General features: G+C 43.8%; 1 protein-coding gene across 6 annotated transcripts in view; it reads left to right on the plus strand.

The window, feature by feature from the left end:
• Window positions 1-826: 826 nt before the first annotated feature.
• LOC124115177 (transmembrane protein 163-like) overlaps window positions 827-25,975 on the plus strand; it is a 39,730-nt gene continuing 14,581 nt past the window's right edge. The window contains exons 1-2 of one of the 6 annotated variants that reach the window (XM_046476078.2): window positions 827-1,017; window positions 3,326-3,457. In XM_046476078.2, the coding sequence (XP_046332034.2) occupies window positions 3,434-3,457 (24 nt within the window). In that variant the 5' untranslated portion in view covers window positions 827-1,017; window positions 3,326-3,433. Of the gene's footprint in view, window positions 1,018-3,325; window positions 3,458-5,028; window positions 5,138-12,430; window positions 12,538-21,757; window positions 21,839-24,585; window positions 24,761-25,975 lie in introns of those variants that run through there. The other 5 variants (XM_046476082.2, XM_046476077.2, XM_046476079.2 and 2 more) reach the window with 5 other exon arrangements.

Genomic DNA, 25,975 nt, shown 5'->3' on the forward strand with positions numbered 1-25,975 from the left:
GATTCAAGGATTTGCATTTCGATGAGCAGAGTTACGTCCCTTAGACGTACCAGAAACTGGTGAATGGTTTTGCTTGATTGTTTCTTATTTTGTTAGCACTAAAAGTTTGTGCTCGTGTGTTTCGCGTAAGTTGGAAACGTCGAAGGCATCTACAAAGTCACCCGCCGTGATATAACGGAAACACTATTGAAAGTGGCGTTATTTCCCTCCCTCAGTCAAGTCAAGAACTACACAGAACACGCACCCCTTAATATGATGTGAGAGTCATTTTGTGATACAGAAGATTTATGAGTACAGTATTTGCCAAGGTTCTCTGTGTGTGTAGAAGTCTTCAAATAACATCAGGCATCATTCCACATAAGGACCCCGTGAAGATTAAGGGGTAGAATAGGTCTTCAGCAACCCATGACTTGCCGTGGTAAGAGGCCACTAAAGGGATCGGATGGTCAGGCTCGTGGACTTGGTTGATGCATGTCATCGTATCAGAACTGCGTAGATCGATGCTCATGATGTAAGTCACTGGATTGTCTGGTCCAGACTCGATTATTTACAGATTGCCGTCAAATAGCTGGAATATTGCTGAGTGCGGCGCTAAACAACAAACAAACAAACAAACATTCTAAAAAAGGAAGCAAATAAGGAGGCAATTAACTTTTTAGAAATACAATACATAATTTAACATTTCAACAGTTGATTGATTCAACGTCAAAACTTCAAGCTATATTTTTCATTGACAATATTAACGATACATGTTTCATTGTGTATCCAATCGAATATGCCGCTGAAGGTATGTTGATGGGACGCAGATGAACACCTATGCTTCGAACACACGACAAACATGGAAGTCAGTAGATCGGACAACTGTTTAGTGTACCACAGGAAAATGTAACACTCAGAAGAAGCTCCACGCTCAATAGCAACGGACATTTTAAGTTGTTGATGCATTTGTGACGGTGATCTCCAGTGAGTGAGTTAAATTTAAAGTCACATCCGAAGGATTTCTGCTATTTTAAGACGGTAAGTGACCAATTGCTAATGCCATCATTCCTATTTATGTTGATGAGAATAGGTTTTTGTCTTAATTGACGGCTTTTCGCAAACTTCCGCGGTAGAATTGGTCTTCAGCAACCCATGCTTGTCCTGAGAGGCGACTAACGGGATCGGATGGTGAGACTCGCTGACTTGGTTGGTGTATCGATAGACTGTCTGGTTCAGGCTCGATAATTTACAGACCGCAGTCATATAGCTGGAATATTGCTGAGTGCTGTATTAAACAACAAACAAATAAACATGCATACACACACTCAAATCATAAGTATTGTATACTGGATACCATATAGATTGTCAAAAACAATCAAACCACTCCTCGATTATTCAAGGTATGACATCTCTTGGCAACAATGATGGACGCATGATGTTATTTAACAATAAAATAAATCCTTCAAGTAATTAAATATTTCTTTAGTTATTGAAATTAAATGTCCAGTGCGTTTAGGAAGCTACTAATATAGCGTTAACATTGATTTCGTTCCCATCATGAAGCAAAATAATCTTCGGGTCTTAGTTTAAAATTTTCATTTTGAAAACATGCACAATTCTTTACTTTTTAATATTTAAAGTTATCTTGCATTTGTTTTAGTGGGTAATGGAGTTAAGAGGAGTTTTCCTCCTAAATATCAAATTTGGCCCTCCCGGGACGACACGCCCGGCCGGATCAGTCCCTTCTGAGGTTAATGGATGCTGACCCGCGATTCCGGGGTAGAATAGGTCTTCAGTAGCCCATGCTTGCCGTAAAAGGCGACTATGCTTGTCCTAAGTGGCGACTAACAGGACCGGGTGGTCAGACTCGCTGACTTGGTTGATGCATATCATCGATTCCAATTGGGTGGATCGATGTCCATGATGTAAATCACTGGATTGTCTGGTCAAGACTAGATTATTTACAGACCACCGTTATATAGCGGGAATATTGCTGAGTGGGGTGCTAAATAACAAACAAACAAAGAAATAATGGATGTGACTGGATACTTTATTTATTATTGCACTGTTACTGTTATATTACCTCTGTTTTTAATTAAACTGTCCAGGGTGTGTGAGTGGGTGCGTAGTTGGTATTGAATAACCTCTGTACCTGATGAATGCGCTGCCAGGTCCGCCCTGCATGGCGCCTCATTACTCGGACATAAGTCATTCAACTTGATTAAACTCTCATAAAGGCTTGCAACACCTGCCACATGACGTATTGGGGCGATCTTGAATTTACAACCTTTTAAAGGTATTTATATAATTACCAACGCATGCTAATTCTGATATATTATAAGAATATCAAATACTTGAAAACTGGAAAAATCGATCCCTTGAAATAAACATGTTCGTGTGTCCCCAGCAATAAACCCCACCAATCCACACAACGTCAATGCACAGTGTCCACACCTGCCACACATTCGGGGTGGCTGCGAGCGTCAACGTGCGTGTGTTTTTTGCCGTGTGTCGGGGAAAGCGTTTTCTGCAGAGCTCGCACCATTTATACCACGTATGTTGTCTTTTGTTGTGGATAAGTGGATCCTTGTTTGGCGATGAGAAAATTATGTTAATCTGCGCTAAAAAGATTCAGTGCTTAAACGTTTCAAGGTAAAGACGAATCGATCAAAGTTATGTTTATGATTTATGTTGCGCGTACAAACGGAGGAGCTTGGGTGATCCATGCAGTCGCGGCCCTTTGTCATGCCAGGATCCGCTGCAATGATCGGTCCTTGTGTTGATTCTTGGTCTGATAGCACTGTCCGTCAACATCCTAAACCTGCATCACTCGGGTTTTCCTCCTACATCAGACTGACACGCCGGAAGATGACTGGAACACTGCTCTATGATGTTCTAAACCCAACTCACTCACTCACCCACTCACTCACGCACTGTTAAACGCAGTGTTAAAAGCTCAAACTTACGCATGAGGGTGGAAACAGGAAACCCGAATGACTGGCGTTCATGTTTATATATAATTACAAGGATTATATATTTTAATGTAAAATGCAAAGTAATCCCTCCGACATGGGAGGGTCCAACTCATAAAAACTGGATTTGTCAAATGAATAGGTTGCTAAGTTACTAATCGTTCATTTTCAGCAGCATACGTATTCTCACTGCGTTTATCTGTGACATTGTAATAGGGAGCAGGTGTTACAAGAACCGTCAGAACGGGTTCAATAAGCACTATATGTTCGTTTCAACTCATTCACGCGACACTCTTTGCGACGGATGACACGATAGATATATAATTTTGTCGTTTGGAACTGTAGCGTACTTTGTGTTTTCTTTTGAACTTCAGCAACGTGACGTCAGCTTACCGTCAAACTGGATATGGACCAATCAAACCGGTGGTCGATAGACCGAAGACTAGCAATCCCTCGCGGGATGCGATGAGACACAATCACACATGCGACAAGTGGCAGTTTCTCTGGTATGAACCCACCCAAATATTCTCAAAGGAGAGGTGGGGAAATAAAAATTGATAATTGGTGGGGTGAAAAGGGGTTTAACGTCACGTTCAGGAGTAAAACACTTGTGTAACGACGTGCGCGTGCGTACGTGGCTTCTTGTAATGATCCGGACCAATACCGATTCAATAGTGCTAGCCTATCGAGATTCCATCCCGAAGTTTAACATTAATATCCAACTTAGACACAGTATACTGACTTTGCGCCAACCAGTCCTTGTTTTATCCCCTCAATGCCGAGGACCAGGCAGGGCAGCAACAAGTACCATCTTTTAACGTCGTTTGGTATCTCGCAAACCGGGAATCGAACAATCGATCTTCCGCTCTGCGGGCAGACACTATCCTCTAGGCCAAGGAAGCGGTCAGTTAGAATGTGTCTCCAGCAGTCTATTGCTTGTCGGAAGAGGCGACTAGAGTGATGTGTGATCAGGCCCGGTCACTTGGTCAACTTCAAGTCATCGGTGTGTCGCGGGACGGTGCTCATGATATCAACCACTGGTTTGTCTGTTTTCTAGACTAAAGTACAGTTGCTGTACTATTTGACCTTGAACAGTCACGCTCAAGCTGACCTTTTTCCGAACATTAAGTGAGTGAGTTTGGTTTAACGCCGCTTTGAACAGTATCCCATCACTGCATGTCAGACTGTGGGAGGGACGTAGGAATTGATACATGTCTTAGACGTACCTCTGTGCCAAGATCTTAGGTAAAAGACGCGTCAAAGGGATGGAACTCTACACAGCAACATGGCCATCAATGCCCCCAATACATTCAAAACATACCCCCATCAGCGGATTGCGTAAAGTCATATTTTACATGTTTCAGAGTAATCACAGCCAAGTTGTATTCAAAATGCAAACTGTACAAATTTGAAAGTTAAATGCATCGTACATCAGTTACTGTCGGAAAGACGGGTATTTGATCATGTTTTTTATACAGGTGTAAATAGCAGATACAGAGATACCACATTTGTTTTGTAGCTGTTTGCAAGGTTTTTTTATATTTTTCGTTTCCATCATGTTGTCCCGCCTCTATGCGATTCCCGACATGGGTACAATGTGTGAAGCCCATTACTGGTGTCCCCCGCCGTGATATTGCTGGAATATTGCTAAAAGCGGCATAAAACCATACTCACTCACTCTTCTCTCTGTGCCATATACGATGACACTCATCCACCAAATCAGCTATCTTGACCACCCGAATTTCGCTAAGTGTAGCGTTAAACAACAAACAAGTTTATAAAACATGTCTCGAGTCTCATTTCTGATTTATTACACATAAATATTGTTAGCAAAATCCCATAATATATACAGACACACGCCCACACAAATATTAAAAAAATTCTCTTGCTTTGTCGGCGAACACATCGTAATTAACAAAAACACACAGCTGTGATGTTAATATCAACACTGTCATGAGTGCAAGCGATTCAAAACACCATATCTGACAGAACATGACAGCGGGACCCATTTCAATTAATATATATTTCAATTGTAAATTTAATACAGGCTAGGTAAATATTGCAGTTTGTTGGTTGTTGTAAGGGTGCGAGTGTGAAACCAACTGGTCATGTTATAACTGCGCATGTCAGTGAATGGTCTTTGGGAGTCTGTCATACAAGGTAAATGTGACGAACACTTGTTAAAGGTAAGATCTCTTGTCAATCCGTGGTTTATATATGTTGCTTGTGAATTGTTTTTCGCCAAATTAAAAATATACTCGCCATATCAGATCAAGTGAAGTCAATTCTGACTATACACACGAGACGGATGTTCGACTTACTTGAGATTCCATAGCGTTTTAAAGGGGTCTGCGGTCCATTGGCGCTAACCTACTGCCTGTAGTTCTAGACATTGCATTTAATAACTTGCGATGAATTTGAATCACAGTTCAATTGTCGAGTACATTTATACATCCATATATCCCTCCACCCTACCCTCGTATTGCGAAATTTATCAATTACCCAATTCTAACATATAATTTCGTCAGAGAAGTGTCATCGATCCCATGGATCCATGCTCATATTAATCACTGGATTGTCTGGTTCAGACTCGATTATTTACAGACCGTCGTCATATAGCTGGAGTACAGCGTTAAACAACAAACCAAACCATATCTGGAAGCACCTAACTGCCATTACTTATAACATGCCTATCTTCATTGTAATGTAGCCATCCATGTAACTTCTCATTGTTACTGATGTTTATATTTTTGACTTAATCAGTGTCAGATCACTTGGATATATAAGTCGGCCCAGCGACGAAAATATGCAAACAAGCAACGCAACATGGTCTCCAACGCATGTGCAGTAAGCCCGTTGCCCGAACAAACATTTCTTGACTGCAGGTTTCGCTGCTCATACGTAACTTCAGTAAGTCGATGTGAAACTATTTCACTGAAGTGTGGAAAGTAAACTCTGCAATACATGCTTACTTACATGATATTTCCCCGACACAATTATCACCGAAATAACACAGACATTGTCACGTGAATGAGAATCTCACAAATAACTAAACATGTAATTAGCTGAGTATCTGGTTATTGCTAAGCTGAAAAGGAGAATCAGTCTTAGTGTAAACCCTAAGTTCTCGAGATAGACCGTCCCATCTCGATTGAGTCGAAACTCTGGGTGGCAAAGATTCCCTGAAGTGTCACGTTTTCTCTCTTCCCTTCTGTGATACTGCTCTCTGTAATGCATATGTCTTTACACTCTATGAAAGAACAGTCTGTGGGTTTATTTAAACATATCTGTCTTATATTCTACACAAACCCCGTACGTTATATACCTGAAGGTGTGAAGTGGTGTCTTCTTGGAGGTCGGAACAACACAAAGTCCTATAATCGTGTTTATGGCAGGTTCAGGGAGTGATTGAGTCGAGTTTAACACCGATTTGGACAGTGTTCCAGTTATATCACGACGTCAGGTTGATGTGGAAGGAAAGCCAGAAGTGATGCAGGTTCAGTCGATAAACAGTAAACAAGCACATGTGATTTCTGACGTATCCGAGCAGAGGTAATTGAAACGGACATAAAATATTCTCAACTCGGTATCCAAATATAAACATGAACAGAACGAATACGCTGAAGTTTGATGGAGGCTAAAATGAAACACACAAGATATGGTTGTTCGAGGTGATGTATTTGATACGGGTATGACAGGCGATATGACGTACATCATATCAATGAGTATCTCACGACGGGAGGTCTACATGACGTCTCAAGGAACATAGAGCTTGCAATTTCACAGCACACAGTAATGAGCAGAGTGAAGCAGGTACTGTCATGATCAGTTGGCTTAGAGATACCAGACATTCTCAGTAGCGACTATGACCACCACTAGCACAAATACACGCCTTAGTCTTCTCTTTACTAGGTGGTCACTAAATGAAAAGATTAAGCAGTAATCAGATATACATTCATTGTCAGCTTCCTGTATGAGAGAAATACTATCAGGCATACAGCAACAACACATCTCTGAACACAAAATTGTTATATTTCGGTGGGATTCGAACCTCTTAATATGTAGTCCGTTACGCTACCACCTGGAGACCACGTGTCAATTTTCCTAGTCGCCATTACCTTGCTTTAGTTGTACAGTTTCATGTTAATATTGTACCAAGTTCTTTGTAAGTCCTGGTGGTATATGTGTTTTGGAAGTGCCGGGGAATTTGATTTGCATATTTGAAGCCTGATAATATGCACTTTATTAAACACGTGAAAAGGTGTTTCAATTCTAAACACGTTTAAAGGTAGAATGTACTTAAATTCTAAACATGTATGGATTATGGGGATGCTGTGTTAAGGTGGTGTTTAAGCTATGAGGCGATAGCTCATTTCATGTGTTTAGACCCTAACGTGTATAGAGGGAACATACCAAAGGTCAAATCCAGTTTTCAAGTGTATACTTTCATTTGCCCGGCAGTTTAGATAAAACAACTGGCGAATATTTCAACCTCATTACAATCAGGTTTCTACTCCGGTACGATACTCCCATTCAGCGACACAGCCAACTGAAGCTGTTGTTTTAGCATACCAACTGAATCACTAACTGAATCCTCATGTGACTGCATGAATTATTCCTTGGACTATAGAGTGTTAATACATGTATGACATCACAACGCCTGAGTCACAGTGTGATGGTGATGCATGTATGTTTCTGCTGTAGTCGACAGTCCACGCCGTTGGGTTCACACGGAAGTGGTCTGTCAGGATGTTATTAGGTGTGAAACGGGGAGTTGACATACATGCTTGACTTGCAATTGTTTTTAATTGACTCCAGGATTTGTAAGAAGATATTTCGTAATCTTCTTTGTAGTGAGTGAGCGAGTATGGTTTTACGCTGCGTTTAGCAATATTCCAGCAATATCACACCAGAAATGGGTACACATTTTACTCATGTCGGGAATCGAACCCGGGTCTTCGGCGTGACGAGCGAACGCTTTCACCACTAGGCTACCCGACCGCCCCTTCTTCTTTGTCACATGTGAGGAAATCAATTATGATATAAATAGTAGAGGTGTGGTCCGAAATACAGGCAGTTGGGCACCAGGAAAGTATAAGGAGTCCCGGATTCTTTGGTCTGAATGACAAGGAATTAAATCGTTTCTCGTGTCCACATTCACTCTGTTATAATTCCTTGTATTGTCAACTTTGTAGAATTGCGTCCCCTTGATGTACCAGAATCCTATGATTCAATTTTCGTATCGTTATGAACCTTGTTTTGTCAGCACCATATTGGCGGCAGCACTTAGGATTTCGCCTGTTAGAGGGTGAGTTGGATTTTATCCCGAAGGCAGCAATATTCACCAATATGACGGCGGGGAGACCAGTTATGGGGGTCACACATTGTCCCTTTGAAAGGAAGCGAACTCGGGCCTTCCGCGTGACGAGCGAACGCGTTAACCACTAGGCTACCCCGCCGCCTCCGTCCTACATCATGATGCTAGGACGTGACATAACTTTCAGTCTACAACCATTTTCTTGAATAATTCTGAAGAAATAATTACAATTCAGTAATTCTATTGACATTATAAAGATTTAATAGCTGATAACTGTCATGTTCATGTGGGACACACGTATCACAATGTCAGACGGGAGCCATTAAAAAGTCACACGCAGCATATATTTAAAATGAAATATTTACACATCTGTCTTTAATTTCCTCCTGCCTTCCCGAATGAAAATAATATTTTCGACATTATCACCATCCATTAATACAGCGCTGTTGTATACATATTGCATAGCCGGATGAAGGGACGTATCACGTTCTGATCCGACTGGCGATATGGAGCTTAATACACCGTGTGTTTCAGTGTCATAAATATATCAATGTATTTGGAAAAAAACCATTGTGTTATGTAGCCTTGGTGAGTTCAGTCGGTTTCTAGAGGATCCTGGCCCCACATCATTCAGACATGGTAACACACTATCAGCCAGATCGGACTGTTTAGCCTCCCGAACCTTGTTAACGTATACGTATTACTGTTATGCTAAAATATATTTTATAACACTTACTCACTGATTCGTCAATGTATCGCCCCTTTGTTAGACACAATTAAAAAAACCAAAACATATCGTTAATTTTCAATATATTTTTAACACATCACGGAGCCATGAACATTACGGGGACCAGGAACATCGGGGAGCCATGAACATTACGGGGACCAGGAACATCACGGGGACCAGGAACATCGCGAAGCCATGAACATTACGGGGACCAGGAACATCACGGGGACCAGGAACATCGCGGAGCCATGAACATTACGGGGACCAGGAACATCACGGGGACCAGGAACATTGCGGAGCCATGAACATTACGGGGACCAGGAACATCACGGGGACCAGGAACATCACAGGGAACAGGAACATCACGGGACCAAGGACACGGAACATTGCGGGGATAAGGAACATCTCACGGACCAGGAACATCATGGAGCCAGGAACAAGGATCATTGCGGGGACCAGGAACATCAAGGGGACCAGGAATGTCATTGGGCCAGGAACACCACGGGGACCTGGAACGTCATGGGGGGCCAGGAACACCACGGGGACAACAGTATTGAAGGGAAAAGATAACTATTCAGAAACATGATTATGAACATCATTGGAATCAGGAACAAGGAACATCACGGGGACCAGGAACATCATGCGGACCAGGAACACCACGGGGACCAGGAACGTCATGGGGGACCAGGAATATCATGGGGACCAGGAACAAGGCACATCACGGGGACCCCGAACATCATGGGGACCAGGAACGTCATGGGGCAAGGAACATCACAGGGATTAGGAACATCGCGTGGACCAGGAACAAGAAACATCGTGAGGGTCAGGAACATCACGGAGCCAGGAACAAGGCACATCACGGGGACCCCGAACATCATGGGGACCAGGAACGTCATGGGGCAAGGAACATCACAGGGATTAGGAACATCGCGTGGACCAGGAACAAGAAACATCGTGAGGGTCAGGAACATCACGGAGCCAGGAACAAGGCACATCACGGGGACCCGGAACATCACGGGAACCAGGAACATCATGGGGGTCAGGAACATCATGGAGCGAGGAACATCACAGGGTCGAGGAACGTCATGGGGGACAAGGAACATCACGGAGACAACAGTATTGAAGTGAAAAGACTTTTCAGAAACATGATTATGTTTCACGTGAACGATAATTTAATTTGGTACTGTAAGAGTTTAAGTAAAAATAGTTTACCAAAATATATATTCAGATTTATGCTCTTCAAAACAAGAAACGCAAGGTCCGCTATTTTTGGCGATAAAAGCCAAAATTAGCGGACCAAGTGGTGCAAAGTGAAGAGGTTTAATGTGTTATAGTGTCACTTTCACATTTCCCGGATCAAAATGACCACAACAAGGACATGCAAACCATTAGTCGGGAAACACGTACGATTCGGAAAAACGCACCCAGTGCATTAACAAAAGGGCTATAAAGCTGCACGTACTGCAGGCGCGGCAGCACTATGAACGGTATTAAAGTGCAGGGGTTTTGATTGCCTGGCATCTACGTCAATCGAACAGTGATAGTTCAACAATATGCCAAGATTAACAGAATGGCAAAGAAACAACGCCATAGGCCGCTTGCAGGCAGGGGAATCCCGATCAGCTGTAGCCAGGGTTTTCAGTGTAGCGCCCAGCACCATATCAAGGCTATGGGACCGGTTTCATGGGTCATCTAAGGTCGGGACGACCAAGAGTAACCACTTCCGCCCAAGATCGCAACATCCGACTGCGTCACCTACCTCAAAGGACGACCATAGCCACCTCAACCGCATCCCAAATACCCGGACTGCGCAGAATCTCCGACCAGACCGCACGAAACCGTTTAAGAGCAGCAGGTCTACGAGCAAGACGTCCTGCTCGACGCGTCATATTGAGTCGACAACATCGTCAACAACGACTGCATTGGTGTCGTCAACACAGGGAATGGTGATGTACTCCAACTGCGTGGGTTTGTCGAAAATAAAGAATGCGCTCACAAAAGGTTAACAACATTCAAGGCCTCATTTAAAGCTTTTAAAACGTTTTAGGTAGACATGTGGAGGATATTTCCAAATTCGACGCATCAGTGACCAATATGATGTCTGATGCAATTCCTTTTTCTGACTTGTACCATATGCTACCTAAATAGATCGGTGGTCGGGCTCGTTGGCGTGCTTGGTTGTAAGAGGTGACTAAATAGATCGGTGGTCAGGCCCGGTGACTTGCTTGGTTGTAAGAGATGACTAAATAGATCGGTGGTCAGACCCGGTGACTTGCTTGGTTGTAAGGGGTGACTAAATAGATCGGTGGTCAGGCCCGGTGACTTGCTTGGTTGTAAGAGGTGACTAAATAGATCGGTGGTCAGGCCCGGTGACTTGCTTGGTTGTAAGAGGTGACTAAATAGATCGGTGGTCAGGCCCGGTGACTTGCTTGGTTGTAAGGGGTGACTAAATAGATCGGTGGTCAGGCCCGGTGACTTGCTTGGTTGTAAGAGGTGACTAAATAGATCGGTGGTCAGGCCCGGTGACTTGCTTGGTTGTAAGAGGTGACTAAATAGATCGGTGGTCAGGCCCGGTGACTTGCTTGGTTGTTAGAGGTGACTAAATAGATCGGTGGTCAGGCCCGGTGACTTGCTTGGTTGTATGGGGTTACTAAATAGATCGTTGGTCAGGCCCGGTGACTTGCTTGGTTGTATGGGGTTACTAAATAGATCGGTGGTCAGGCCCGGTGACTTGCTTGGTTGTAAGAGGTGACTAAATAGATCGGTGGTCGGGCCCGGTGACTTGCTTGGTTGTAAGGGGTGACTAAATAGATCGGTGGTCAGGCCCGGTGATTTGTTTGGTTGTAAGGGGTGACTAAATAGTTCGGTGGTCAGGCCCGGTGACTTGCTTGGTTGTAAGGGGTGACTTAATAGATCTGTGGTCAGACCCAATGACATGCTTGAGTGACTTGGTCATTCATCATATCAATCACTGGTTTGTCGCTTGATCTAGGTCGGAGTCATATAGTTTGAATGTTGTTGAGTGCGACGTTAGACAACACTAAAATGAAAACATCTGAACTCTAGCTGAGAAACATCTCATCTAGTACTTAAATATAAAGAGAGCAAAACACACCTTAAACTTAAAATCATCAAATAACAGAATTTAAGAAAAATAAAGTCCACGATCATGCTTGACTACGTTGAAATATTGCGTTTCACCATAACGTTTGGAAACAATGACAAGCTTATTGCTTTAATTTTATGGCAAAAGACCCGCAGCTGACGTAGATATCGACAATATTCAATATGCAGTGTACAAAAAATATGTTGCTATATTTTGAAGTTGTCTGCATATATAAATTCTCAAAACATAATATAACGTAAAAAATAAATGCGTTTTGGTATAAATGAAACCTAATGACCTGTTTCAGCACTTTTTAACCCTAAATGCCACGCACCTGTAAACATAGGAATTATCTGCATGGTCATTAAGCCGTCGTCATCGACACAGAACACTATATCTCTGTGCTTCCTGCTGCCTTGGTCGAGGAATCGAAATGGTCAGTATGACTTATTACTTATGATCACAATTATTACAATGTGAAGCAAGTGTGTTCATTGCATGTGATTTAGTGGACCAGACTTTTCAATGATCATCGTTCGAATTGAAGTCGGTGAGTAGCCAGCCCGAGACATTTTGTTAATCCGAAATGGCTTATATCTTAGGGCATAATTGGTCGAGAGTAAACAATTTATAGAAAGATAGTGAAATGATATTGTCAGGAGCTATAATAGAAGCAGCAGGTATAGGCGCAGCGGTAGCTGTAAAAGCAGTAGGTATAGGTGCAACAGGAGCTGTACTAGCAGCAGTAGGTATAGGCGCAGCATGAGCTGTAATAGTAGCAGTACGTTTAGGCGCAGCAGCAGCTGTAGTGTGAGGAGAGAAGGATGTGTGGTAGTAGTGGCAGGATTAGCAGCTGTATAGCAGTAGACACAGCTGTAGTGTGAGTGGAGCAGGGTGGGTGATAGAGTGACAAGATTAGCAGCTGTATAGCAGTAGACACAGCTGTAGTGGAGCAGGGTGGGTGATAGAGTGGCAAGATTAGCAGCTGTATAGCAGCAGCAGCTGTAGTGTGAGGAGAGAAGGATGGGTGGTAGTAGTGGCAGGATTAGCAGCTGTATAGCAGTAGACACAGCTGTAGTGTGAGTGGAGCAGGGATGGTGATAGAGAGGCAGGATTAGCAGGTGTATATAGCAGTAGACACAGCTGTAGTGTGAGTGGAGCAGGGTGGGTGATAGAGTGGCAATATAAGCAGCTGTATAGCAGCAGACACAGCTGTAGTGGAGCAGGGGCGGGTGGTAATAGTGGCAGGATTAGCAGCTGTATAGCAGCAGACACAGCTGTAGTGTGAATGGAGCAGGGTGGGTGATAGAGTGGCAAGATTAGCAGCTGTATAGCAGCAGACACAGCTGTAGTGGAGCAGGGTGGGTGATAGAGTGGCAAGATTAGCAGGTGTATAGCAGCAGACACAGCTGTAGTGGAGCAGGGTGGGTGATAGAGTGGCAAGATTAGCAGCTGTATAGCAGCAGACAGCTGAAGTGGAGCAGGGTGGGTGATAGAGTGGCAAGATTAGCAGCTGTATAGCAGCAGACAGCTGTAGTGGAGCAGGGTGGGTGATAGAGAGGCAAGATTAGCAGGTGTATAGCATCAGAAACAGCTGTAGTGTGATTGGAGCAGGGTGGGTGATAGAGTGGCAAGATTAGCAGCTGTACAGCAGCAGACACAGCTGTAGTGGAGCAGGGGCGGGTGGTAATAGTGGCAGGATTAGCAGCTGTATAGCAGCAGACACAGCTGTAGTGTGAATGGAGCAGGGTGGGTGATAGAGTGGCAAGATTAGCAGCTGTACAGCATCAGAAACAGCTGTAGTGGAGCAGGGGCGGGTGATAATAGTGGCAGGATTAGCAGCTGTATAGCAGTAGACACAGCTGTAGCGTGAGTGGTGCACGGTGGGTGATAGTAGCGGCAGGAATAGCAGCTGAAACGCAGCAGACACAGCTGTAGTGGAGCAGGTCTGGATAGTGAGATTTTTATTACACACAAATTGTTTATAAAGAGCAAGCTTTTTATCATCTTGACTGATTTCGGTTCAAATGAAATTGAGACATTCCAGAGGCATGGTGCACTATTAGCAACGTCAAATTTACAGCAACCATGCAGTCGACCATGCAGCTGTCAGATTTTTTACAACGAATGCTTATACATGTAGCTGTGATTGAAACGCTTCAAAAATCGAAGATACGTGGGCTTTTTGTGTATTTAAAAAATATATTAGAAGAACATTCAGTATTTGTTGTTGGAGAAAACGACCAGTCAGTCAGCTGTGACAGATATACAGATATTTTATATTGCATGGTCCACGAATACCACACATAACAGTAGCCGCCATACTGTATTATTATCTATGTTGATGGCTGGGTAGTTTACAGTTTATGTAGGCACGTGAGAACTGAAGACCCTCATCGGGTGAAACTGTGCTTGGGGGTGGGGTTTTGGGTTTTGGGTTTTGGATTTTGGGGTTGGTTGGGGTTGGGGTTGGGCCTGGGGTTGGGGTTGGGGTTGGGGGTTGCGGTTGGCGGTTGGGGTGGGGGTTAGGTTTTGGGTTGAGTTGGGGTTTGGGTTTGGGTTTGGGGTGGGGGTGTTGGGTTGGGGAGTTGGGGTTTGGGTATGGGTTGGGGCTTGGGGGCCCCGTTTGTGTGTAGTAGGCACAGAGTTAGAGGGAACAGAAAGATGGAGAGACAAATTACCATCAGTTACAAAACAAGTTATTATGTATTTGATTTCTTTTATATATTGCAACATGAGTATGCCACTTTATTAACAAAAACAAATGACATCAGATACAAAAATACACAGTCCACAGTTTCAATAAACACATCTTGGACCTGGTCTAGGAGTATAACAGCGCAGGAATCCAAAGTTTCAATCTACACATCTTGGACCTGGTCTAGGAGAATATCAGGGCTGAAGTCCACAGCTTCAATCCACACATCTTGAACCTGGTCTAGGGGCATATCAGGGCAGGAGTCCACAGCTTCATTCTACACATCTTGCATCTGGTCTAGGGGAATATCAGGGCAGGAGTCCACAGCTTCAATCTACACATCTTTGACCTGGTCTAGGAGAATATCAGGGCAGGTGTCCACAGCTTCAATCTACACATCTTGGACCTGGTCTAGGAAAATATCAGGGCAGGAGTCCACAGCGTCAATCTACACATCTTGCATCTGGACTAGGGGAATCTCAGGGCAGGAGTCCACAGCTTCAATCTACACATATTGGACCTGGTCTAGGAGAATATCAGGGCAGGAGTCCACAGCTTCAATCTACACATATTGGACCTGGTCTAGGGGAATATCAGGGCAGGAGTCCACAGCTTCAATCTACACATCTTGGACCTGGTCTAGGAGAATCTCAGGGCAGGAGTCCACAGCTTCAATCCACACATCTTGGACCTGGTCTAGGGGAATATCAGGGCAGGAGTCCACAGCTTCAATCTACACATCTTGGACCTGGTCTAGGAGAATCTCAGGGCAGGAGTCCACAGCTTCAATCCACACATCTTGGACCTGGTCTAGGGGAATATCAGGGCAGGAGTCCACAGCTTCAATCTACACATCTTGGACCTGGTCTAGGAGAATATCAGGGCAGGAGTCCACAGCTTCAATCTACACATCTTGGACCTGGTCTAGGGGCATATCAGGGCAGGAGTCCACAGCTTCAATCCACACATCTCGGACCTGGTCTAGGGGCATATCAGGGCAGGTGTACACAGCTTCAATCTACACATATTGGACCTGGTCTAGGAGAATCTCAGGTCAGGAGTTCACAGCTTCAATAAACACATCTTGGACCTGGTCTAGGAGTATAACAGCGCAGGAATCCAAAGTTTCAATCTACACATCTTGGACCTGGTCTAGGGGAATATCAGGGCTGAAGTCCACAGCTTCAATCCACACATCTTGAACCTGGTCTAGGGGCATATCAGGGCAGGAGTCCACAGCTTCATTCTACACATCTTGCATCTGGTCTAGGGGAATATCAGGGCAGGAGTCCACAGCTTCAATCTACACATCTTTGACCTGGTCTAGGAGAATATCAGGGCAGGTGTCCACAGCTTCAATCTACACATCTTGGACCTGGTCTAGGGGAATATCAGGGCAGGAGTCCACAGCTTCAATCTACACATCTTGGACCTGGTCTAGGAGAATATCAGGGCAGGAGTCCACAGCTTCAATCTACACATCTTGGACCTGGTCTAGGAAAATATCAGGGCAGGAGTCCACAGCGTCAATCTACACATCTTGCATCTGGACTAGGGGAATATCAGGGCAGGAGTCCACAGCTTCAATCTACACATATTGGACCTGGTCTAGGAGAATATCAGGGCAGGAGTCCACAGCTTCAATCTACACACATTGGACCTGGTCTAGGGGAATATCAGGGCAGGAGTCCACAGCTTCAATCTACACATCTTGGACCTGGTCTAGGAGAATCTCAGGGCAGGAGTCCACAGCTTCAATCCACACATCTTGGACCTGGTCTAGGGGAATATCAGGGCAGGAGTCCACAGCTTCAATCTACACATCTTGGACCTGGTCTAGGAGAATCTCAGGGCAGGAGTCCACAGCTTCAATCCACACATCTTGGACCTGGTCTAGGGGAATATCAGGGCAGGAGTCCACAGCTTCAATCTACACATCTTCGACCTGGTCTAGGAGAATATCAGGGCAGGAGTCCACAGCTTCAATCTACACATCTTGGACCTGGTCTAGAGGCATATCAGGGCAGGAGTCCACAGCTTCAATCCACACATCTCGGACCTGGTCTAGGGGCATATCAGGGCAGGTGTACACAGCTTCAATCTACACATATTGGACCTGGTCTAGGAGAATCTCAGGTCAGGAGTTCACAGCTTCAATCCACACATCTTGGACCTGGTCTAGGAGAATATCAGGGCAGGAGTCCACAGCTTCAATCTACACATCTTGGACCTGGTCTAGGGGCATATCAGGGCAGGAGTCCACAGCTTCAATCTACACATCTTCGACCTGGTCTAGGAGAATATCAGGGCAGGAGTGCACAGCTTCAATCTACACATCTTGGACCTGGTCTAGGAAAATATCAGGGCAGGAGTCCACAGCGTCAATCTACACATATTGGACCTGGTCTAGGAGAATATCAGGGCAGGAGATCACAGCTTCAATCTACACATATTGGACCTGGTCTAGGAGAATATCAGGGCAGGAGTCCACAGCTTCAATCCACACATCTCGGACCTGGTCTAGGGGCATATCAGGGCAGGTGTACACAGCTTCAATCTACACATATTGGACCTGGTCTAGGAGAATCTCAGGTCAGGAGTTCACAGCTTCAATCCACACATCTTGGACCTGGTCTAGGAGAATATCAGGGCAGGAGTCCACAGCTTCAATCTACACATCTTGGACCTGGTCTAGGGGCATATCAGGGCAGGAGTCCACAGCTTCAATCTACACATCTTGGACCTGGTCTAGGAGAATCTCAGGGCAGGAGTCCACAGCTTCAATCTAGACATATTGGACCTGGTCTAGGGGCAAAATCAGGGCAGGTGTCCACAGCTTCAATCTACACATCTTGGACCTGGTCTAGGAAAATCTCAGGGCAGGAGTCCACAGCTTCAATCCACACATCTTGGACCTGGTCTAGGGGCATATCAGGGCAGGAGTCCACAGCTTCAATCCACACATCTTGGACCTGGTCTAGGGGCATATCAGGGCAGGTGTCCACAGCTTCAATCTACACATATTGGACCTGTTCCAGGGGCATATCAGGGCAGGAGTCCACAGCTTCAATCTACACATCTTGGACCTGTTCTAGGGGTATACCAGGGCAGGAGTCCACAGCTTTAATCGGCACTTATATACTAAGCAAGAAGAACAGCTTTTTGTCCTTTACACCAAATGGAATAATACGGAAAATCAGGACTGATTGTTCTCTCATTGGCATTTTATATTATAACATCACAACAGTAGATCCTTATAACGCTGGTGTACAACGCTTTTCGGGACCCACCATTTCATATTCAGAGAGGTGGGGGAATGATTAAATTGTGCCCGAAAGTTCGTGAAAGAAATTATTTGGCTGCAGACTTTTGACAAAAATGAAAATGCCTGCTACAAAAAATACATTGCTGCAAGGTGTTTTTGTAAAGAAATTTCAGGCTTAGTTTTTTTAAATTAAAAAAACCCAAACATCTGGTTTTGTAGCTGAACTGTAGCTAAACATTATCTGACCTCGATTCAAAATCCCACCTCTGGTAAAAACAGCTGCGCTAAAGTGAATTTAATACCGAAGCTTGATGTTTTCAATAGAGTGAAAAAGACCCTTTTTGGCCAACTGAAAGTGTTAAATATACGGCTGTGAAATTATTGGACAAGTTTAAATCTCTGACCACGAGAACTAAGAGACAATATATCCATGAGCACGGCCATGACGTAGATGACTTCCCCAGTGGGTATGCCTTTATTACATCATAAAAACAAAATCAGTCAAAGACTTATTCAAGTTCCAATATAAAGAAAAACTGCAACCTGATAACCACAAATAAGCCTTTGGACACGTGACCCGTACCTTTAAACCTGGTGTTGAAGGCACGTGGTTATCACTGTCAGGCTGACTTAACTTTACTCGTGCAGCGTGACTCACATATGCATATCACTTGCAATAGTTCACAATTTATCGGTGTTAACCGTTTGCTTCTGTTTCCGAAATGAGATCGGTTTCAAAGGATATTCTGTTGGAGGTTAGTTTTTCAAATGTACAAATGTTTATATTAACAAAAACACAAAACGGCTGTTGCCAGCTTAAACCATTCGTATCTGACACCTGTCAATCAAAGCGTCAAATATCTCGTGCGTCCTCCGAAACTCATCTCACACCTGTCAATACACGAGGATATGCACTTGTGCACGTAATTTACCGCTACACAATGAAACAATGCCTGCTTTCTTAATTAAAATGAGGTCTATAGAGTTGTGTCACATTAAATGTAGTACTTGTTGTCCCCGAAAATCAATTGTTTCATTGGATATCGTTGTTGGATACAGGTTCGGCCAAACGTGGGGCACGTGAAAGTTATTTCGTGCTTTTAACGGAACTTGATTTTGTTTGAGTTACAGATACAGATACGATAGCCATCTTATCCAGCTTACTCAGCAAATAAGTGTACAGCTTCTCTATGTTGCAGTCAATGTGTAAAATGACTGAAACTTTCACTTCGGCAATTTACAACATGCCAAAATATTTCAGTCATTTTACAGTTATTTTTCCATTTATTATATTTTGATAACAAATTCCAAACATCTTTGTGCTCTATTTCATCACCAAGTGACTGAAAATGATAGAATAAAACGAAAACGAAAGTCAGTCTATATTTTGATTTTTTTGGCGTCTAATCCTAGCATAACTAGTCTTTTATATATATAGGGTTTATTCTCCCTGCAGTCTTTTCTTGTACGACAAACAACGACCACGAACCGTTTGTTTCCTATATGAGATGTCAATATTATGTACAGCCACTTTAAGGATGTGGATAAAATGTACAAGCTTTAAATATGTTAACCCACATTCTGATAATAATGATGATTGCTGTGCAGAGTTGCGTCCCTTGGGACCTATGATCGTGGGTTCGAATCCTGGTTCGCCACGATTATGTTTCTAGGTTTGTCAGCACAATATCCGTGCTCGTGGGTTTCAACGAAGTGGTAAACGTCTGAGACCTGCATCACTTCGGACTTTCCTCCCACATTAAGCTGACACGCCGTGATATGACTGGGATGCTGTTAAAATCGGCGTTAAACCCAACTCACTCAAGTGATTATACAAGTTTGATTAGTCCAAGTCCGACATTATCAGCAAATGACATGAACAATAAATAGACAGATGTGCTCTTTTTGTAGAAGTTATAAGACCAACTTTATGTAGAATCACAACGTTTATTGTACAACAATCAAACTCTGTTTGACAAAGAGTTGTATCATGTATTTACCTATGCAGATTCCCTTTGTTGTTTTAACTGAGTTGTAGGGATATTGGGGTGTAGGGGCATAGGGATGTAGGAGTATTGGGGTGTAGGGGTATTAGGGTATTGGGGTATTGGGGTGTAGGAGTATTGGGGTGTAAGAGTATTGGGATGTAGGGGTATTGGGGTGTAGGAGTATTGAGGTGTAGGGGTATTGGGGTGTAGGGAAATTGGGGTTTAGGAGAATTGGGGTGTAGGGGTATTGGGGTGTAGGGGTATTGGGGTGTAGGAGTATTGGGGTGTAGGGGTATTGGGGTGTAGGGGTATTGGGGTGTAGGGGTATTGGGGAGTAGGGGTATTGGGGTGTAGGAGTATTGGGGTGTAGTGGTATTGGGGTGTAGGAGAATTTGGGTGATGGGGTATTGGGGTGTAGGAGAAATGGGATGTAGGGGTATTGGGGAGTAGGGGTATTGGGGTGTAGGAGTACTGGGGTGTAGGGGTATTGGGGTGTAGGAGAATTGGGGTGTAGGGGTCCTTTGATGTGGATTGCTTCGAAAATTCCAAGAAGCATGTCATATATCTGAATGCCTCTCAAAGAAACTGTTGTAAAATGTCCTAAATAACCCGCGAACTGTCATGGTTGTATTTGCATGAGAACTAATACTCAAACGGGACAAGGTCAATTTGTAGGCCGTCCGCCGCGAGACAATCGTGTGGTAAACTTCGGCTCGGTAGGGGCCAAGTCGTTGCGATCACATGCCCTCAAAGCGAGTTTGCTTTACCTGAGGTATGATTTCAACAGCTCGAGCCAGGAACCAGTCTAACATTTCTTTGCGTACTTTAGTCATAGAATGAAAGATGCGATTTATGTGTTGTCTGGTTTTAAAGGTGCCAGAGATATGATTTCCAAGTTCTAGTATTTTTTCATTTGAATTTTTTTTTGACATATCCGTAATCGGGGATTTGCTACCCTCTGCAACATATTTGTTTAATCATATGTGCGCTAACGAATTCAAATTGTTGTCTAACTATAGGTTCGTCAAACCTAAATAAAAAACAATATATATGAAAACCGGAAATCCTGATTTTGGAATAGTGTCCATAAGTACTGTAAAAACCGGTGTTTACTAAAATAACATATTCATGTAGTACCGAAGGCATTGGTCTGCTACACTGCTTCGTTAATGGGGAAATTGGTTTTCTCGAACGAATTCCCTGGAAAAGGTATCGTCCGGATTACCTAGGTTTGACTGTACCGGATTAACGGGGTTTGATTGTGCCGAATTCACCGGGTTTGACTGTACCGGATTGGATTAACGACGTTGCACTGTACCGGATTAACGATGTGTCCCTTTACCGGATTATCGGGGTTTGATTGTACCGGATAAACTGCGTTGCTCTTTATCGGATTAAGGGGTTCACTGTATCGGATTAACGAGGTTTAACTGTAAAGGGTTAACGAGGTTTATTGTATTGGATTAACGAGGTTTAACTGTAGCGGATTAACGGGGTTAAACTGTACTGGATTAACGAGGTGTACCTGTAGCGGATTATCGAGCTTGCACTGTACCGGATTAACGAGTCATCTTGTCCTTGTCTCGAAAACTGGGGATTGGAATTGATTGATTTTCAGGCTTAAACCTGTATGAACGAGTTACTAGGGGAGAGAGCGCCTTTAATTATACGCGTCCGTCAGGTGTCCCATGAGATGTTTCATTTCTGATGAAACGGTGGAAGTGCGTCCAGGTAGATGTGTTGACAGAGCGTCTCGGTAGGAGGTGTGTTGACAAAGAGCGTCAAGGTAGGAGATGTGTTGACTTTATGTATATTTATATGTAAATAATCACACTTAATATTGACGTAATTGATTAATATTAAGGACTCTCTTTTATTTTACGTGTGATTAAGTTATGATGTAGCAACGTCGAAAACTCATGGTACATACTGGTACTTGGTAAATATTCACGTTGTGATAAATGCCTGTTGACAGATTTGTAGTGATTTTAATGCTGTGTTCACAACCTGCACCATAAAGAGATATGTCAATAGACAGAAATACAGTAAGGGCTTGAGGCTACATTGCAGTGCACTTGCTGCAAATGTTGAGCTGAATAATTTATACACAGCAGATCCTAATTCAGATGACTTGGAATCACAATACAATTTTTGCAACTTTCGGATTCGGATTAGCGAGGTTCAAACAAATGGGGTACAGACTAATGTGATACTGACTAACGGGTTCATACTCACGTGATACTGACTAATGGGGTTCAGACTAACGTGATACTGACTAACAGGGTTCAGACTAACGTGAAACTGACTAACAGGGTTCAGACTAACGTGATACTGACTAACGGGTTCATTCTCACGTGATACTGACTAACAGGGTTCAGACTAACGTGATACTGACTAACAGGGTTCAGACTAACGTGATACTGACTAAACGGGTTCATACTCACGTGATACTGACTAACAGGGTTCAGACTAAAGTGATACTGACTAACGGGGATAAGATTAACGTGAAAATGACTAAGGGCTAAGTTTAAAGTGATGCTGACTAAGGGCTCAGACTAACGTGATACTGACTAACGCGGTTCAGACTAACGTGATACAACGTGATTCTGACTAACGGGGTTCAGACTAACGTGATACTGACTAACGGGGTTCAGACTAACGTGATACTGACTAACGGATCTCAGACTAACGTGATACTGACTAATGGGGTTCAGACTAACGTGATACTGACTAACGGGGTTTAGACTAACGTGATACTGACTAACAGGGTTCAGACTAACATGATACTGACTGAGGGCTCAGACTAACGTGAAACTGACTTACGGGGTTCAGACTAACATGATACTGACTAACGCGGTTCAGCCTAACGTGATACTGACTAACGGGGCTCAGACTAATGTGATACTGACTAACAGGGTTCAGACTAACGTGATACTAAGGGATCAGACTAATGTGATACTGACAAACGGGTTCAGACTAACGTGATACTGACTAACGGGGTTCAGACTAACGTGAAACTGACTAACGGGGTTTAGACTAACGTGATACTGACTAACAGGGTTCAGACTAACGTGATACTGACTAACAGGGTTCAGACTAACGTGAAACTGACTAACGGGGTTTAGACTAATATGATACTGACAAGCGGGGTTCAGACTAACGTGATACTGACTAAGGGCTCAGACTAACGTGATACTGACTAACGTGGTTCAGACTATCGCGATACTGACTAACGGGCTCAGACTAACGTGATACTGACTAAGGGGTCAGACTAACGTGATACCGACTAACGGGGCTCAGACTAACGTGATACTAACTAAGGGCTCAGACTAACGTGAAACTGACTAACGGGGTTCAGACTAACGTGATACTGACTAACGCGGTTCAGACTAACGTGAAACTGACTAACGGGGTTCAGACTAACGTGATACTAAGGGCCCAGACTGACGGGGCTGAAACTAACGTGTTCCAGACGAATATGTTCAGATGATCGGCGTTCAGACATACCATGTTTGATTGACGAGGTTTGGATTAACGGGATTCACCGCTTTCAAACTACCACCAATACAGTAACCATTCTCTTTAGTTCTGTGTGGTCTACATATTACAACACAGTATTGCATTTCCGACCCAGGGCTATACATTTGTAGTTCGTACAATGCAATTATATAGGTGTTACAGAATTCAGTTGAACAGCCACGAATGTAGCATCTCAATATATAGGTTATAGCAAATGGATTGCCGCATAAATAACGCCACACTATGACGACATTGCACAATTTAGAGATGAGTAAACCATATGTTCATTGTCTTCTGGGCGTTTTGTCAATAGTTGATACAGACAAGTTCCATTTCCGTCATATTGCTGGACAGCTGAAAAGAACGACCCAGGTTTATTTACCGCAGCTGTCATTTTCGAGAACACACTTGCCTAACGTAAAAACCACTAGAGTAGCATTAGGTACAACCCAGTTAAATCGAGGTCTGGTCGACTCGATATATCGTCTACTTCGAAGTTAAAGAGAGATTGTGCTACACATTCTGGATCTCAGTTTCAGGTTTCGTCTGGACATTGTGTCATGTGTTAACTGATACAGTGTCTGCGTACTGGGGGTAATACTGATCTGTTAGAGTGATTTATGCATACGACTGGATCAGCTTACGTCACATTACGTCACAGTGCATGACGTCACACATACCGATTTGCGCGTGCTGAGTCCCATTACGTCACAGAACATGACGTCACACACACACACACACACACACACACACCAAGACGACATCACTGCCATGTTGATAGACCGGCTGAGACTCAGGGGCGAGGTGGTACACACACACACACACACACACACACGCACACGCACACGCACTGGCACACCAAGACGACATCACTGTCACTGCCTTGTTGTTAGACCTGCTGAGACGACATAGGGGCGAGGTGTGTACACACACACACACACACACGACATCACTGCCATGTTGTTAGACCGGCTGAGACGACACAGGTGTGAACATTACAAGCAGGCGTGAGCTATAGGGACGCTAGCCCTCACCGGAGGCTGCACTGTCACTTGTTGGATGGACGTGTGCATATTGATCGCTGGCAATTTGCACAACTGGATAGATTTTATGTGAAGATATGAGTTATTATTGAAGACACAATCGAAATCGAGGGTTGGTAGAGCGGAAAGACAGGCCATGCAGTGTGGTACGTAGATTTTAAACGTGTAATTTTCCAACAATTTAAGGTCAAATTCCATACTTTTAAGGTTATAATTGTAGACACAACAACGCGTAAAGGTTATGTTCCCTGTAAGTTATGTGTACGTACATGTTCCTAGAGGAATGTAAACATATTTGTTGCCAGTCCGATATACCAATGCACCTCTGGAAGTTCAGCTGATGTGCCGTTGGAACTTCTTGGTAGACATTACTTAAATGAGGATCCGATATTTACAATGACCGAGTTGTATGTGTGTCATCGTGCCCTACATATAGACCAAGTGACAATTATTATTTAAAGACATTATTATTTCTTATTTGCCCGTTCCCCGTCTACGGAATTACTTTTAAAACTACTACCCATTCGCCATATTGTTCTGTCACACACAATTGGCAAAATTAAAAACATCAACATTATTTGGATTTGGTTACATGAAAAAAACAAATATTTCGCGATTTCAACCCAAACAACGCCGGGATATAACTGGAATACTGTTAAAAGCGGCGTTAAACCCAACTCACCCACCCACCCATCAACCGAAACACAAGTATTGCCACCATCTGTCGCTGGGTCGTTGCTTTACAACAGTCTCGGGACTGAGGTAAAGGGGGAGAGATATATTAAATCCAACATTAATTCAGGCACAAGCACCTTTTGCAGAAATCTAGCTGTGGAATAACAAGGAGGTTTTCACAGTGGGTCGGACCCGTGAAGATCCGAGGTAAAATAGGTCTTCAGCATTTCATGCTTGCCTTAAAAGGCGACTATGCTTGTCGTAAGAGGCGACTAACGGGATCGAGTGGTCAGGTTCGCTGACTTGGTTGATGCATGTCATCGTATCCCAAGTGCGTGGATCGATGCTCCTGATATCAATCACTGGATTGTCTGGTCCAGACTCGATTATTTACAGACCGCCGTCATATAGCTGGAATATGCTGAGTGCGGCGTTAAACAACAAACAAACAAACAGACAAACATCACGGTGGGCCGGGAGAGCTTCGAATTTTTTGTCTTCTCCGCTCGGAGGGGGTCATGTGACCGTCCTTACAATCATGTCCAGTTGGATCAATCAGTCTTATTGACACATAGTAGCCTCTACCCTTTGCAGAGTTGCGTCCCTTGGGCGTTCCAGACACCAGTGAGCGTGGATACGTAATGTGACCTGGTTTCTCACATTCGTGACCATCTTGTGTTATTCCG

This window comes from Haliotis rufescens, unplaced genomic scaffold (assembly GCF_023055435.1).
Source record: "Haliotis rufescens isolate VD_foot unplaced genomic scaffold, xgHalRufe1.0.p SCAF_13, whole genome shotgun sequence".
Classification (NCBI taxonomy): domain Eukaryota; kingdom Metazoa; phylum Mollusca; class Gastropoda; order Lepetellida; family Haliotidae; genus Haliotis; species Haliotis rufescens.